General features: G+C 57.3%; 1 protein-coding gene across 2 annotated transcripts; it reads left to right on the forward strand.

Moving 5' to 3' along the window:
• The first annotated feature begins 7 nt into the window (after positions 1–7).
• UNC45A (unc-45 myosin chaperone A) lies at positions 8–16,573 on the forward strand. 2 transcript variants are annotated; one of them, XM_007078217.3, is made up of 24 exons: positions 8–670; positions 778–899; positions 1,179–1,345; positions 1,556–1,766; positions 2,259–2,684; positions 2,866–3,027; positions 3,261–3,297; positions 3,599–3,774; positions 6,323–6,415; positions 6,880–7,047; positions 8,280–8,448; positions 8,736–8,906; positions 10,051–10,222; positions 10,824–11,124; positions 11,928–12,022; positions 12,253–12,394; positions 12,776–12,916; positions 13,119–13,246; positions 13,425–13,491; positions 13,905–14,018; positions 14,236–14,351; positions 15,201–15,318; positions 15,425–15,580; positions 15,732–16,573. In XM_007078217.3, exons 5-24 carry the CDS (start codon positions 2,634–2,636, stop codon positions 15,987–15,989), a joined length of 2,835 nt encoding a protein of 944 aa, XP_007078279.1. In that variant the 5' UTR covers positions 8–670; positions 778–899; positions 1,179–1,345; positions 1,556–1,766; positions 2,259–2,633; the 3' UTR covers positions 15,990–16,573. The 2 variants fall into 2 exon arrangements, with proteins under 2 accessions (XP_007078279.1, XP_007078280.1); XM_007078218.3 differs by having other exon boundaries at positions 2,259–2,639.
• The last annotated feature ends 261 nt before the right edge of the window (positions 16,574–16,834 follow it).

The following is a 16,834-nucleotide window of genomic DNA, read 5'->3' on the forward strand; positions in this document are numbered from 1 at the left end:
TCGGGGAAGGAGGAAGACAAACAAGAAATAAGACAGTGTCCTCACAGTGTGCCACATCCAGGGCTGGAAGACATAGGGGGCTATGGTACCTTGGAGGAAGGGCGGTTCACCTAGCCTCTGGGGTCAAAGACAGCCTCTCCCAGGAGGATCCTCTCCTCCCATGAAAAGACGACCTTCAATCTGTCAATGCTCTGAAAATTCTCAAAGTGGTCCAAAAGTGGTTTTCCCTGCAGGGATGGGACTGGTTGCTATGGGCATGGGAGCCTCACCTTTGGGCCTGATCTTCTGGAAATTGGAGCCTACACTAGAAGCCTGCCCAGCAGACTCACAGGCGGCAGTGATGTTTCTGCAAGAACTGTCTTCTTTGTTCTCAGGTGCCTGGACAAAATGTTTGCATTTCTTTCTTGTGCCATAAGTGTTCCTGCTTCAGTCCCCAGGCACCTGCTGTGGGCCCCTCGGGTGCTAACTGGTGTCTTGCTGTTCTGGGAGCGCGGCATTGTCAGGCCTCAGTAGGCCCTAGGATAACACTTAACACTGCTGGCTGGTGGCCATCAGCCTCCTAGAGAAATCCCCTGTCACAGCAGATGGTATCTACGAGGTTTAAGGGGCAAGAGAGACCCGGAGACCCTGGAAGAGCTTCTCCTGTGCACTGGGACTGGCTAGTTGTGAGGTACAGCTCTCCAATCAGACTGGTAGCTTTTGTGCTTTGGGCTGGTAGCTGGGGCAGATGAGGGCTCAAGGGAAAAGTTAATGGAAGGACTTGCCCTTGTTTTTCAGCTAGTCTTGGTGGTTGTCATGATGCAGAAGTTAGGGAGGAAAGCTCCAGAGCTGTCACTGAGGTCCCTGGGGCCTGAAATGGAACGATCAGAATTCCCAAGGCTTCCACAACAGCCTGGAAGGTGAGAGTGCGTAGACAGAAACGCTTGTCTGTTCGTCAGGCTCGTGGCTCAGCTTCTCTCTCATGCTTGCTTCTGCCCTCTGGTCTTCTGAGGCTTTCCCCCTTCAGCTCAGAAAACCTTAGGCAGCTTGGAGACACAGTCCCCATGTTTTCCATCAGAAGATAGAAACTCAGTCCCTTTCATCTCTCTCTAGAGGTTGGTGACAGAGAAGCTTCAGGTTTGTATTAATGGTGCCCAGGGGCCTTGTGGTTTTGATTTTTATTTCCTTACTGTCTGCAGCCATGGCTTAGAAAGAGAGATGTCGGGGTTCCCACGGCTAGGACCGAGGTGGAGGTGACCGCGCATGGACTTTCAGAGGAGGCTGGGCCTTTTGCTCACAGCCCTCAGCGCGGGGCTACTGCTGCTTTTCAGCTGGGTGACGCTTGCTCAGCCCATCTCTCTTTCAGGTACAGCGCTCTCCTCTCCACTCTGCGCGGTCCCCTCTTCGGATCCCCTGTCATTTCAGCAGGGGATGATGGGCTGCTCTGGGGAGCTTGTGGGGAGAAAGGAGTCTGCCCTTTTGAGAACGGTCCTTTTCACTCTCCAGAGCGGTCGAAGTGGGGTGTGGGCAGACCATGCTTGCCCGTCTCCATCCCCCTTGCTCCTCCTCCCTTCAGCACTGGCCCACCACCCCCACTTGTGCCAGACTAGCTGGGATGCTGATGGCCGCCACTACCCCGGTTTTTTCTGTCCTCGGCTGTCGGATACCCCGGAGGAAGCTTACTGCTGTCACCTGCAGGCTGCAGGGGGCTCCTGCTGCACCCGGGCTGAATTTGAGGCCTTGTACCAGGTCAACCTGTCCGCCCTTCCGCCCCCACCCCTCCTCAGGTGAGAACACCAGCCCCAGAGCCACTGGGATCCTGACAGGGTGTTCCAGCATCCGGGGCTCTGTTTTTAAATTCTGGGGCGAAAGGCTTAGTGCAGACTAGTGGAGGGGCCGACTTCGAACAGAAAATCGCGTGAATGCATGATTACAAACAGTTTTGTGGAGGAAGTTCAGGAGGCTGTGTAAGCGGGTAACAAGGAGCCACTGCATGCATCGTGGGGCTGGGGCGGGGTGGGACGGGTGTCTAGACTAAGAGGATTTTGTAGTCCGCGGATTACACCCGTTATGGGTGGGGTTTCCAATCCTGAATCCGTCCATGAATGGTTTCACCGCACCTGCGAGCCCCCTGAATTTCTAGTTAGGAATTCTACATTTATCTGGGGAGAGGGGTGTCCCGAGCTTTCTCCGGACTCTAAGGGGCTCAGTAACCCAAAGGCTGCAGCAGTGAGGGCGCGGCTGGGGCCAGCACCTTGATACTCTCGCCTCTCCCACAGGGGCCGGGGTCCGCTCCTAGCGCTGGGCCTCTATACCCTGCTGCTCGTGGCCCTGATGACCGCCGACCTCGTGCACTTCTGCCGCAGTCGGGCAGGGGGTCGGCGCCCAGGCAGCCTCGGGCCTCCCTCTGGGTCCTCTGCCGCGCGCCCCCTGCGGATCTCTGCTGGAACACACTAGGCGCGCCCACGGCTACTCTGCGCCGCGGACCCGAGCCCCGCCCCCTCGCCCGGCGCGCTCTCGCGTTGGCCCCGCCCCTTCCCTGACACGCGCTCTGACGCAGGACCGGGGCGGGGCCGCCGACGCCAGATTCTTGAGCCTGATCCCACCCCGCCCCAGAGACTGCGCTTGCGCGCGCCTTGGACTCTGGCTCCGCGATGACTGTGAGTGGTCCAGGCACCCCCGAGCCCCGGCCGGCTGCCCCCGGGGTGCGTACCCGTCCCGCCCGCGCCATGGCTACTTCCCACCTGTTCTGACCGTTCCCGACCCTCCTTCTCCCCAAGTCTTGGCCCTCCATGGGATTTGCCCCTGACCCCCAGTCTCCTCTCTCCCAGCTCCCCGGCCCTGGCTGGAGCCCACCCCCAGTGTTTCCACCCATTCCCTCCACAGGCCAGCTCAGTGGAGCAGCTGCGGAAGGAGGGCAACGAGTTGTTCAAATGCGGGGACTACGAGGGCGCCCTGACGGCCTACACTCAGGCCCTGGGTCTGGGTGCGACGCCTCAGGACCAGGCGATCCTGCATCGAAACCGGGCCGCCTGCCACCTGAAGCTGGTGAGGGAGCCCACTGCCCTTCCTCTGCCCTGCCACGGCCCGGTTTCCCCGTCTCGCTGCTGCTTGGGCCCCGGTTGGGCATTCACCTTCCCAGGCCACCTACACTGGTCTGATGTCTCTTGGGCCTCCGGGTGGTGGTGAATCGAGTGGCTCTAGGGAACTACCCTGCTGCCCCGCTAGTGCTGGGAAAGGGAGATGACCAGCCTCTCCAGCCCCTGAACCTCTTCTTGCAGGAAGATTACGACAAAGCCGAAACCGAAGCATCCAAAGGTAGGGGACTGTGGGCGGTGGTGTGGAGCTGTGGGGCTTCTCCTGGGGGGCAGGGATTCTGGGACCACCGCATGTTCACATTCTCCTTTTCCTTTGGCCCCTGAAACACCTCTGCTTTCTTTCTTTCCCACTTCCTTGGGCATTTCCTTTTCTGCAGCTACCCTCACCTTTTTGAGGCTGGATTACTGAGTCCCACATCTGTCCCCCCACCTTCCTCTGGCCCTCGAGATCTTTCCCCTACTGCTCTTGCCTGGAGATTGGTGGCCTCATGGGTGCTGACGGAGCTCCCGTTTGTACTCAGCCATTGAAAAGGACGGAGGGGATGTCAAAGCACTTTACCGGCGCAGCCAAGCCCTAGAGAAGTTGGGCCGTCTTGACCAGGCTGTCCTTGACCTGCAGAGATGTGTGAGCCTGGAGCCCAAGAACAAAGTTTTCCAGGAGGCCCTGAGAAACATCGGGGGCCAGATTCAGGAGAAGGTATGTAAATGACATGGGGTGGAGGAGAGAGAGGTGGTAGAGGGACATTGGCCAATGGATCTGGGCAAAGGGTGTAAACACAGAGAGGAGATACTGATGGCAAATGAGCTTAGGGAATGAGGCTCAGTCTTGCTAGTATTTAGGGAAAAGCAAACAGAAATAACAGCAACGTGCCGTTTTTTGGTTGTCTCTTTGGCAAGCTTTTTCTTCCTAATGTTTATATATTTTTGAGAGAGAGAGAGAGCGCGCGAGCGAGCGGAGGAGGGGCAGAGAGCGAGCGAGACCCAGAATCTGAAGCAGGCTCTAGGCTCTGAGCTGTCAGCACAGAGCCCGAGGCAGGGCTCGAACTCATGAACCGCGAGATTATGACCTGAGCTGGAGTCAGACGCTTAACCAACTGAACCACCCAGGCACTCGTTTGGCAAACTTTTTAAGCTTTTACACTCTGCTAGAATTAGGGAGGCAGACAATAAGTGGTGGGCTTGCTCACCCACTGCTGGAGTTGGTATAAATTGGTACATCTCCTTAGCATATGTCTTAAAATTTTAAATGAGCATTATCTGTGATCCAGTATGTTTACTTCTTGTTGCCTTCCCTAGAGAAGCCTTGCCCATGTACGCAAGCAGGCGTGTGTATGTTTATTTCAGACTTGTTTGTAGTAATGAAAAATTAAATTGGAGCTTTGTCTTACCGCCGGCAGTAGGGGAATGGCTAAATAAACTGGGTGCTGCCCTTACTATAGACTCCTATGCCGTCATCACCAAGAATAGGTAGATCCACGTGTGTAGAGGTGAAAAGAGGCTACTTGTTAAATGAAAAAGCAAAGTGGGCTGTATGATACCGTTTATGTTAAAACACTACCCCACATACACTCTCAAAATGATACCATGTTTTTGCTGTGGGTCCGTTTGGGTGTGTAAATATGAAGAAAAATCTTTTTAAAAATATACGTCAGAATGATAACAGCATGACTCCTTGGTAAAGGAGTCGATTGATGTTTTGTTTGAGAGAGTGCGCTCATGCGAGTGGGGGAGGGGCAGAGGGAGTCGGAGTGAGAATCTTAAGCAGGCTCTGTCCACGCTGAGTGTGGAGCCCAAGGTGGGGCTCGATCTCACAACTGTGAGATCATGATCTGGGTCGAAATCAAGAGTCGGACCCTTAAGCGACCGAGCCAGTCAGTTCCCCCCTCCCTCCCGATGGGGTTTTTCAAAGGAGATTTTGCTTCATCCATTACTTTTATGATCTAGGAACAGAATTGTTTGTATAGTACATATGTTTAAAAGTTACCTTAGGAGAAAAAATATCTGAAGACCATCTTGAACAATGTCCAAGCTTGAATTAATCAGATAACGTGATGTTACAACGCTGGCACAGTGAAAGCAGGAAATACCATGGCAGACACCTTACTGAAAGCTTGAGACCTGGGAAGGCACATCGTTTCGTCTCCATGCCAGCTCTGTGTGGTCAGCAGGAGCTGCCTAGGGCCCTGTGTTGAGAAGGATTAGGAAGCAGATGGCCCGGGGCTAGCAGAATGTGCCATGACAGATTTGTCCGTCTGCCCTGAATGCAAAGGGGGAAGCCGGGAGTGGTGCACGGGCTAGGTATGTGCCCCTGTCCGTAACCCTGGGTGGAGGGAGGGCCTAGGATGGTCTTAATCAGATTATTTTATTATTTCATTTATTATTTTTGAGACAGTGAGCAGGGAAGGAGCAGAAAGAGAGAGGGAGACAGAGGATCTGAAGCGGGCTCTGCACTGACAGCAGAGAGCCCGATGCGGGGCTCGAACTCACGAACCTTGAGATCATGACCTGGGCTGAAGCCTGATGCTTAACTGCCTGAGCCATTCAGGTGCCCCGATTTCTGACAAGTTTTTTTAAATAATCTGATTGAGGGGCACCTGGGTGGCTCAGTCGATTAAACATCGGGCTTCAGCCCAGGTCATGATCTCAAGGTTCGTGAGTTCGAGCCCCGCATCGGGCTCTCTGCTGTCAGTGCAGAGCCCGCTTCAGATCCTCTGTCTCCCTCTGTCTCTGTCCCTCACCTGCACCCTCTTTCTCTCAAAAATAAATAAACATTAAAAAAAAAAGAAAGAAGTTGTCAGAGGAGAGTTCTGGAGCCACAGGGAGCATTAGCAACTACCTCCTGACCTCCTGGCTCCCTTGCAGCAGGCGTCAGTGCCGAGTTCTGTGTCGTGGGCAGAGTACCCATGCTGCCACAGCATAGAGGGTAGCAGTGGGAATGGGTTGCCTCATGGCCAACAGGATGCCCGCCCTTCTGAATGGCACTGCCTTCAGCATTGGCGCCACCTGTCCTGCCCAAGCGGGAAGCCGCTCAGAAAGGAAAACAGCCTCGGGAAGTTTGGGTGAAGCTGCCAGGCGAGTCTCTTCCTGCCCAAGGTAGCTTGGTGCCCGCCCTAAACCCAAATGTCCTAGCTGTGCCTCCCGGAGACCGGAGCCAGGCCGTGGGAGGAGCCGAAGAGAACAAATAGGGAATGTGATGTCTCTGGCTAAGAGAGTGATTTCTTCCATGCCTCGTTGGTTTGTCGTAGGTGCGGTACATGTCCTCGACGGACGCCAAAGTGGAACAGATGTTTCAGATACTCTTGGACCCCCAAGAGAAAGGCACCGAGAAAAAGCAGAAGGTATATCCATGTCTGGACTGAGTGAGTGGGGGCTGAACTCCCAGTGGAGCTGCCCCTCCCTGTGTGCTGATGTTGGCCCAGAAGCTGCTGCTGTGCCTCTGGCAGCCGAGCTCCCAGAGCCTGAGCGACCGCTTCAGGGCCTGGGGCCTGGGGCCTGGGTGTGAGGCACGGAGAGGGAACCTGTGTTCATTGAGCGCCTCGTTGCCAGGGGCTAGGGCCATGGAGGTGACTGAGGCGGGCTCTGCCAGGGACTCAGGATTCCGTTTACTGTAACCATCAATCCCGAGAGCAAGCTCTTCCTTCTACTTACAGAGGAGGAAACTGCAGTTCAGAGAGGTTCAGTTTATGGCCAAGGTCACTCAGGTGCTGAGTGGAAGCAGTGAGGCCCAGAGCTCAGGGTCTCTGCTTGCCCTGGCCTGTGCTGCCTGTAGTGTCCGCAGTGTGGCGCACTTCCTTTGACACAGGCTTCCCAGAACCTGGTGGTGCTGGCCCGGGAGGATGCCGGGGCGGAGAAGATCTTCCGGAGCAATGGGGTTCAGCTCTTACAACGCCTGCTGGACACGGGTGAGGCCGACCTCATGCTGGCGGCTCTGCGCACGCTGGTCGGCATTTGCTCCGAGCACCAGTCTCGGGTAGGTGGGGCGGAGGGGCGGGGTTGCTACCTCAGTCAATCTGTCTGTCCCTCCCTCCACCCACCCAGCCACCCACCCCTCATCGTATTCCCAGAAGAACTGAAGGCAGAGTTCAAGGAGACCTGTAACAAGAGAGGAAAAATTAAAATAGCTTGAAAAAGCCCAATGTGATTTGGGATGAGCTGGGGCCTGAAAAGAGCAAAAGCAGCCCACCGGTACCCCAAGCCCTTGCTTTTGGTGGGCTTAAAGTGTGCGGCGGGCTCAGAGATGCCTGGCCCCAGACTCACGCACCGTCCACACGGTGAGAGAAGCTTGGTACCAGGAGAAGGGTCCCTGTCCTTCCCTAACCATCAAACTGGCATTTCCCCTGCGGGGCATCCTCCAGCGAATGATGTGGTCAGTGATGTTACCCACAGCATCTGGACCATCGAGACAGTGACCACATATGCGGGGCTTGACCCTGAACGGATTCTCAGCATAGACGGGGCACATCCAGTACAGACAGTTCCACAAGAACAGTCCTACCCCGATGAAGTCTGCGCCCTCGCTCTTGCCTGAGCAGGCTGGACCCAGGGGACAGGGACTCGAGCCTTGGTTCCTTCCAGAGGCACCCGTGATTCCTAGACCAGGGATGGAGCTGTGGGACATTCTGTGAAAGATGTTTGGGCCAAGCTCAGGCTGTATTTCTGGGTCTCCCAAGACTAAGAGTGGTGAAACCATGCGAATTGCATCTACCTCCTTCTGCCTTCCTGCCTGTGCCAGTGTGAATATCCAGCCTAGAAATGGGGTAGAGAGACCTTGCAGTCTGTTCCATGCATGTCCACATGCCCAGACTGTAGACAGAGCCTCACACTTGGCATTGGAAAGGAACTAGGTGTCCCTGGAGCTGAGTCCCGGAGCTTGTCCGGACTTATGTGACTCCTTGCTAGGGAAACACGAACCAAAGCAGCTGTTCTTGGGGCCACAGTGTTCCTTGTCTCCTCTCACTGGAGCCGAGGAGAGGAGAGGTAGTGGTGGATGCCTCTGGAATGCTTTCTTTAGGAAGCCTTTCCAGCAGAATAATCCTGGCATTACCCCTGGTCACACCCTCAGGCCCACTTTGATTCCACTTGGAGCTGGTCCTTCCACCCAGATGTCTTGTCCCCCTCTGGCCACACTCACAACTCACACTTAGGGGTCTCTGTAGCTGCCCTTCACCAACTGGAGGCTCTGTCCCTCTCTGTCCCACACAGACAGTGGCAACCCTGAGCGTGCTGGGAACTCGGCGGGTAGTCTCCATCCTGGGCGTGGAAAACCAGGCCGTGTCCCTGGCTGCCTGCCACCTGCTGCAGGTTATATTTGATGCCCTCAAGGAAGGTGTCAAGAAAGGCTTCAGAGGCAAAGAAGGCGCCATCATTGTGGGTGAGTAGAATCAGGTCCACGGTCCTTTGGGTGTTGCGATCGTGGAGGGGAAGGGGCTCAGCCAAACAAGCCAGCTCTTTGCAGCTGCAGGTTGTTGAGGAATGTGGCTTGGGGACAGTATTTGACTCTAGGTTCTAAGCCAGGGTACCTACAGGGAAGGCTGGAGCCCAGGCCAGAGCCCAGGATGCAGGTCTCCCTTTTCTGTGTCTCCCTGGCCTACTGGGGAAGTTCAGGGGCCGGACAGGGCTGGGCCACTGTGGAGCCCACTAATGTCTTTTCATTGCCAGATCCTGCCCGGGAGCTGAAGATCCTTATCAGTAACCTCTTGGAACTACTGACTGAGGTGGGGGTCTCTGGTCAAGGTCGGGACAACGCTCTGACCCTCCTGATTAAAACAGTGCCCCGGAAGTCTCTTAAGGACCCCAACAACAGCCTCACCCTCTGGGTCATTGACCAAGGTTGGTGATCAGTTTTAAAGAAGGACAAGGACACTGAGCGTATGTGTTACATCTTGCTTGGGTGACTGGGCCGAGTTATCCCCAGTGGGGACTGTTCCCTGCCATATGTCTGCACTGAAGTGTACCCTGTGGCTGCGTCGTATCCTTAGAGAACTCAGAGTTAGACTCTTCGGCCGTGAGCATGTGCACATGCTTGTACATCGAGCAGACGTTGCACGCAGGTTAAGGGGGAGGCCGGACCAGCTTTCTGTGTTTGAAGTTTTTTCAGTGAGTGTAAATTACTTCTATACTCAGAGAAAAAATGCTTAGACGTTTACTATATAAATTCATACTTCTCAGGGCGCCTGGCTGTCTCAGTTGGTGGAACACACCAACTCTTGATCTTGGGGTCATGAGTTCGAGCCTTGCATTGGGCAGAGAGAGTACTTTAAAAGAGTATTACGTACGTACGTACATACACGCATATATTCGTTAACTAATTCGTACTTCTCTGTTCCCTTAAAACATAAGTGAGGAAGGTTTGGCAAAGTCCCTGCATGAATACATTTATTGGGGGCTCATCCTTCAGTGTCCCAGTCATGGTGTGAGCCATGGGTGTTATTTTCCCCTTCAGTTTTACAGACCAGGAGCCTCAGAGTCCCCAGAACATTTGGCCCCATGGGTAGGGCCACCATGCAGTCCTCACTTCTTTAGTTTTATTTATTTATTTTTTAATGTTTCTTTTTGAGAGAGGGAAAGGAGAGACAGGGCATGAGTGGGGGAGGGCAGAGAGAAAGGGAGACACAGAATCCAAAGCAGGCTCCAGGTTCTGAGCTGTCAGCACAGAGCCTGACGCGGGACTCGAACTCACGAACCTGAGAGATCATGACCTGAGCTGAAGTCAGATGTGTAACTGACTGAGCCACCCAGGTGCCCCCATGCGGTCCTCACTTCTGAGTTCCTTCCCCGACCCCAGAGCCGCCTCCATAGGCAGTGGTGGTTAGCTGGCCATGCTCTCTGAGCCTGCTTTGCGTGTGGCTGTCCACGCCCTATGCCCTTGTCCCTGAGAGGTCCCTCTTCTCCGTGCCTCTCCCAGGGAGCATCCTCCCTTTGCCGCTAGGGGTTGGAACTAGCATTCTGCTGCCTAAATAGTGTGTCTTTTCAGGCCTGAAAAAGATTCTGGAGGTGGGGGGCTCTGTGCAGGACCCTCCTGGGGAACTCATGGTGACGGCGAACAGCCGCATGAGCGCCTCCGTCCTCCTCAGCAAGCTTTTCGATGACCTGAAGTGTGATGCTGAGAGGGAGAATTTCCACCGACTCTGCGAAAACTACATCAAGTAAGGGAATTGGCCCCTTGTCTCATTGCCGGGGGCTCCGACAGGAGTCCTGACCCCTCAGGGAAGGGTGGCAGGGAAAGGTTTTCGGCAGGGAGAGCAGCCTGGGGGAGGCCTAGCCGGGGACAGGGACACTTCTTTTCCCAAAGTGGCCTCCCCGGGGACGTTCTGTGATCCGTTCTACGATGCAGCAATGTCCTCGAGCACTCCCTGTGCTTCCTGAGCACTTGGTGTGTATCCGTTCCCACACGGTGGCGCAGCGTGATAGTCCTCCTACCCTTAAGGAGGCGACAGGTGGGGCTGAAGACACATCGTAAACTACGTAGAACAATTTCAGGTCTTGATGAGTACAGGGAAGGCAATGGACGGTGGTGTGAGCGAGAGTAACCTATGTCAGGCATATAATCAGGGGAGGCCTGGAAGCCCAGAGAGAGAAAATGGGCAGCTGGCCTCCTGGGGAACGTCCTAGTCTGCCCATTGGTGGCTTTTCTTGCTGTTCCCGCCCAAGTAGTGCAGATGCCTGGCCGGTGGACGGGAAGGAGGGGGGAAGGAGGGTCCCGTTACGTCAGCTTTGGTGTGACAGCTGTCACCCTGTGCCCCTCAGGAGCTGGTTTGAGGGCCAAGGGCTGGCCGGGAAGCTGCGGGCCATCCAGACGGTGTCCTGCCTCCTGCAGGGCCCATGCGAAGCCGGCAACCGGGCCCTGGAGCTGAGTGGCGTCATGGAGAGCGTGATCGCTCTGTGTGCCTCTGAGCAGGAGGAAGAGCAGCTGGTAGCCGTGGAGGCCCTCATCCACGCGGCCGGCAAGGCCAAGCGGGCCTCGTTCATCACCGCCAACGGCGTCTCGCTGCTGAAGGACCTGTATAAGCGCAGCGAGAAGGACAGCATCCGGATCCGGGCGCTGGTGGTGAGACGTGCCGGCCGGGGCTGGGCACACGGGTGGGTGGGCAGGCGGGGGTATCGGGTGGCCCGGATCTCAGGGTGCGGCTCCGGCACATGCTGGTGAAAATATGGGATGTGCGGGGCCTCGTCGAGGCCGGAGGCATGAGCCCTGGCTCCTTCTACCACGCGGCTCATGGTCCAGTCCGGGAGATGAGCCTCGTCCTGAGAGGACTCATGCCGCCCCCTGGAGGTGGTAGGAGAAGCTCCAGGAGGAGATGGTGGAGGAGGAAGAGGACCGCGGGGCCAGGCTAGTCAAAGGGGCCATGCGGAAAGGCGGGGCCTGCAGGCGGCCCCAGGTGCTGGTGGCTTGAGCACTGGATGGCCTCCATGCAGCTTGGGAGAGCCAGTCCTCCTCCTTGGGGAGGCCTGAAAACCCAGAGAGAGAAAATGAGATTAGTCTCGGACTTCTCCATCCCGGGAGGATGTTGCCTTGGCCGAGGCACCTGTCTTCTCGCCACACGTGTCACAGCTCCACCTGTAAAGAGCTCTTTGTCTGACACGGAAATGAACAGAGCAAGTCCAGGTGTAGATCTGGAGGGGCTGGGATCCAGGCCTGCGCAGGGGACGATACGCCAGTCTCTCCAGATGTGTGTCACGTGGCCACCCCAGTAGCTGATTTGCTGCCGGTGCTGCAGGTGGTAGCCTGGGGTGGATGTGCGTGGCCTCCAGAGGGCCGGGCCGAATGTCAGGGAGAGAGCCGGGCTCAGAGGAGCCCAGCTCTGCCTCCACCCGCGGAGACCGACAGCTGGTTCTCGCCGCCTCCTCCAGGGGCTGTGCAAGCTCGGCTCGGCTGGAGGGACGGACTTCAGCATGAAGCAGTTTGCCGAAGGCTCTACTCTCAAACTCGCCAAGCAGTGTCGAAAGTGAGTTATTTGGTGTTGCCATGGCTTCCCACCTTCGAGAGAAAGGTCTGGGTGGAGGGTGGGACCTCCTCATGACCCTGCTGTCCTCCAGGCAGACCCTCCCGGATCCTGCCACGTGAACTGCTTCGTGCGCGGAGGGGGTGCACAAGCCTGTGGCTTTGCCCGCTCGGTCTTGGCGGCCCCTTCCCCCAGCCCTTCTGATGGTCATCCGCCGCCCCACGTGTCCCCAGGTGGCTGTGCAATGACCAGATCGATGCAGGCACCCGGCGCTGGGCAGTGGAGGGCCTGGCCTACCTCACCTTCGACGCCGATGTGAAGGAAGAGTTTGTGGAAGATGAGGCCGCCCTGAAGGCTCTGTTCCAGCTCAGCAGGGTAGCTCGTGGCTTCCCGTAGTCCTCTGGGAACAGCGTCTAGGATTAGAACTTACCGAGCTCTTTTGGCAGGTCTCGGCCAGAGGCTCTTGTGGCCTCAGATGGGTGGGGAGGGCTGGCAGCCCGCGTGGGTGCTCCGTGGCGTAGACCTGCTGGGCTGCACCCGCGGCATCAGACAGGATGGATGGTCTGTTTGGAGGAGTTCGGGGGGTCGGGTGTGTGAGCTCCCAGAGTCTGGGGCCAGCTTGGGCCTGGGAGGTTCCCACGTTCATCCCGGAGCCTGAGCGGTCCTGCTGGGGGTAGAGTCGGTGACCTGGGCAGCATTTGTCCCATGCTCCTTTGCCCCGGGATGGCCGGCTGACCGCCCCTCTGCTGCCGGCAGTCCGAGGAGAGGTCGGTGCTCTTCGCGGTGGCCTCGGCACTGGTGAACTGCACCAATAGCTACGACTATGAGGAGCCGGACCCCAAGATGGTGGAGCTGGCCAAGTACGCCAAGCAGCATGTTCCGGAGCAGCACCCCAAGGTGAGGGAGCCTGAGAGGCTTTGGGGGCCTCTGTGCCTTTGGGACCAGTTGACCTGGGGCATCCACAGCAGCTTAAACGTCCGTGTGAGCAAGTTTCTTTCCCTTTGTACTCCTGTTCATCGGTTTGTGCTGTACGGAGGGTCCCCCTTTTCCTGTCCAGTCAGCCAAGGCTCTTCTGCTAATAAGCTGCCTCCCCACCCAGGACAAAGCAGGTTTCGTGCGGGCTCGGGTGAAGAAGCTGCTGGCGGCGGGCGTGGTGTCGGCCATGACGTGCATGGTGAAGACGGAGAGCCCCGTGCTGACCAATTCCTGCCGAGAGCTGCTCTCCAGGTGAGGCCGCCTCGGCGCAGCCAGAAGCCTCGAGACGGTCCGTGTAACTGCAGAGGAGCAGGTCCCCGGGCCTCTGGGAGTGAGGGGCCACCGCGTAGCTTCCTGCCTTCGCTGAGCCCAGACGGTGCGGTGTGAGCCAGAGCCCCCGCCCCCGCCCACCTTCACCCTCTCCCCGCAGGGTCTTCCTGGCTTTGGTGGACGACGTAGAAGACCGCGGCACTGTGGTTGCTCAGGGAGGGGGCAAGGTAAGCTTGCACGCTCCTTCCTGGTGGTCTGTAAAACGTGACTCAGCGGCCGCCACACTGGAGACGAGGCCGGAAGGCATTACGAATGACCGGCAGGAACATCTTCCTGCCGAGTGAGTGATGCCGACGAGGGCAGGTTTGTGCCCATTCGGGTCCCAAGTTCTCCTCCTCTCCCTCGTGTCACTGACCTGCATGGTCTGGGGCCCAGCACAAGCCGTGGCTGGCCCTTAATAGGTGTTTCCCGAAGTGTTTGGGCAGCTTAAGGGGATGCCGGGGAGACATGAAGAGATCTGAGCAATGTGGTCAAGCCTGGGGGAGGAGAGAGGCGAGCACCCGGTCAGGGCTCAGGGCCTGGTGGTTTGGGCCTGATCTGCTAGGACACATCTCGGACACTCATGGGCTTGTCCCCACAGGCTCTGCTCCCACTGGCCCTGGAAGGCACTGATGTGGGGCAGACAAAGGCTGCCCAGGCTCTTGCCAAGCTCACCATCACCTCCAACCCAGAGATGACTTTTCCTGGAGAGCGGGTATGTGTCCTGCTGCCCCAGCCCTGGCCTCTCCTCCACCTCTCACTGGGTCCTGGTGGCCTCTGACCTGGGCTATGGCTCCTCCTTGGGACTGACAGGACGTGGCAGCTTTGCTGAGCCCTGGTGTGGGGAGGGTGGCCTTCTCTCTGAGGGCGGGCTCTGCCCCTCAGGGCGGTGGGGGCAGGGCGAGTGGCCCTGACAGGTGGATGTATCACAGATCTACGAGGTGGTCCGGCCCCTCGTCTCCCTGTTGCACCTCAACTGCTCAGGCTTGCAGAACTTCGAGGCACTCATGGCTCTGACCAACCTGGCGGGGATCAGTGAGAGGCTCCGGTAAGGTCCCTCGGGACAGGGGGCCTGGGCAGGGAGGGCATTTACCCCAGGACTGCACTTGACAGCGTGAAGGGCACTCTTGGGTCATTGCTTTATTTGAGCCTGGCGGTGACCTCTGTGTATTATGTAGCTGGGGAGACAGGCCAGTTTTGACTAGGCCAGCGTTCCACGAGTGGGCAAGGCATTGGGCAGTGACAGTGCGAGCTCTAGAGTCAGACTGCCCGGGTTTATTAAATCCTGACTTCACTGGTTACTGGTGTGCAACCTCAACCTCAAAGAAGTGCTGCTCTATGCCTCCGTTTTCCTTCTGGGAAATGGGATGGTTGTAGTACCCATAGGTACTACAGGGGTAGTAGCAAGGAGAGGTAAATGAGAAAACGCAGGCAAAAGCACTTAGTACACAGAACGTGGCTCCCAGCAACGTGCACAGTCAACCTGTGTCAGCTGTTACTACTAATTGTGATATTGGCCCCGTTATCCACTACTCACCCTTGGTCTCTTCTTGTGCAAAACAGTTGTAATCATACCTGCACCTACACCATAGGGCCGTGGTGAGGACTAGGAAAGATAGTCCAAGTTCGGGGTCAGGGTAGGTGCTTAAATGTTAGCTGTTAGCATCACCATCACCAGCCCCCTGGTCTCTTAACTCCCACTGTAGAGCATTTTCCACGGTCCCATGCTGTCCCCCAGGCCTGCTTAAGAAGCTGGAAAGCAGTGCCATTCATACCTGGTGCAGGAGGGTCTTTGGATACCCCCTGGGAAATCCTTGGCCTGGGGCTCGATTGTGTGGGGACGCTGGGGTGGGGGAGGTGGATGCGGAGGCTCACCTTTCCACCCTCGGCCCTACAGGCAGAAGATCCTGAAGGAGAAGGCCGTGCCCATGATCGAGGGCTATATGTTCGAGGAGCACGAGATGATCCGCCGGGCAGCCACAGAGTGCATGTGTAATTTGGCTATGAGCAAGGAGGTGAGGGCTGGTCCGGGTAGTCCAGACGGGCAGGCATGCAGAAGTACCTGTGTCCCGCCAGGCTTTGCCCCAGCCGACTCCGTCCCCTCCCCTCTTCTGGCTGCAGGTGCAGGACCTGTTTGAAGCCAAGGGCAACGACCGGCTGAAGCTGCTGGTGCTGTATAGCGGGGAGGACGACGAGCTGCTGCGGCGGGCAGCTGCTGGGGGCCTGGCCATGCTCACCTCCATGCGGCCCTCCCTCTGCAGCCGCATCCCCCAAGTGGTCAGTGCCTCGGTGCGGGAGGGAAGGTGGGCCAGGAACTCCCTGCATGCTGGCGGTTGGTGGGGTGCGGGGGGGATCCCAGGGCACGCAGATGTGCTTCTGCCAGGGTTGAGCCTGTTGCCCGGTGGTGGCACTGCCCTGTTTCCCGCAGACCACGCACTGGCTGGAGATCCTGCAGGCCTTGCTTCTAAGCTCCAACCAGGAGCTGCAGCACCGGGGTGCCGTGGTGGCACTGAACATGGTGGAGGCCTCGAAAGACATAGCCAGCAGCCTGATGGAGAGCGAAGTGCTGGAGATCCTGTCGGTGCTGGCTAAGGCCAAGGAAAGCCCTGTCACAAGGGCTGCCGCAGCTTGCCTGGCAAAAGCGGTGGAATACGGGCTTATCAAACCCAACCAGGATGGAGAATGAGGGGCTGCCTCACGCACACGTCACCTGTTGCAGCAGAGGAGTGAGGACGTACGCAGCTTGGGCTGGTGGGGGCTGGGATGCTGCACACTGGCTTCTCTGTAGCTGCCCTTTGACGTCCTCTGCTAAGTCAGGGATCACCTTCAGTCACACTGCCTCCGGCCTCACGCAGCAGAGCCCTTTTCCTGTACTACTGTAGAGAGCTGGGAATGGGGAAGGTACATCCTAACCCAGCCTGTGGGTTCCCGGCATCGGGAAAGGGCGCATCAAGCAGCCTCACCAGCTGGGAGCAACTCCTGAGCCTGCTAGCGGGACTGCCTCGACCCTCTAAGTATAGGAAGTGAAATGTGTGCCCTGTCCCGAGGCAGGGAGGGCTGGCTGTGAGCCAGGCCTGGTTGAGTCTACAGCAGAGCTACACAGCACAGCCCCCGGGACGGAGGGAATGCAATGGCTTCTCCACCCTGGAGCCTGCTGAGTTGCTTTTTAATTCTGCTCGAGGGTCAAGGGGTAAACCTAGGAAGCTAATAAAAATCTGTTCCGTCGCTTGGGAATAAATGGGTTTGGACTCCCAGATGCTGCCCCTTCAATATTTTTGTCTTTGTATTGAGACTTCCCAGTGGCCTCCACTCGGGCCTTGCTCCGGATTTGGGGTGGGTGTGTCCTCGGGGCATGCTCTTCCCTCCTGGAAAAAACCCTCAGCTGAAACAGGTGAGGGCAAGAGCTCCCCGACCTGCCGCCGGGGCGGGGAGTCCGCGAGAAGCCTGCTTCCGTTCTGGGAGCCCAGATTGAGGCTCATTGGTTCACATAGATGAGTGACAGGCCCCGAGCCAATGGAAGGTTAAGCTCGC

The sequence above is a fragment of the Panthera tigris genome, chromosome B3, assembly GCF_018350195.1.
Source record: "Panthera tigris isolate Pti1 chromosome B3, P.tigris_Pti1_mat1.1, whole genome shotgun sequence".
Lineage (NCBI taxonomy): Eukaryota > Metazoa > Chordata > Mammalia > Carnivora > Felidae > Panthera > Panthera tigris.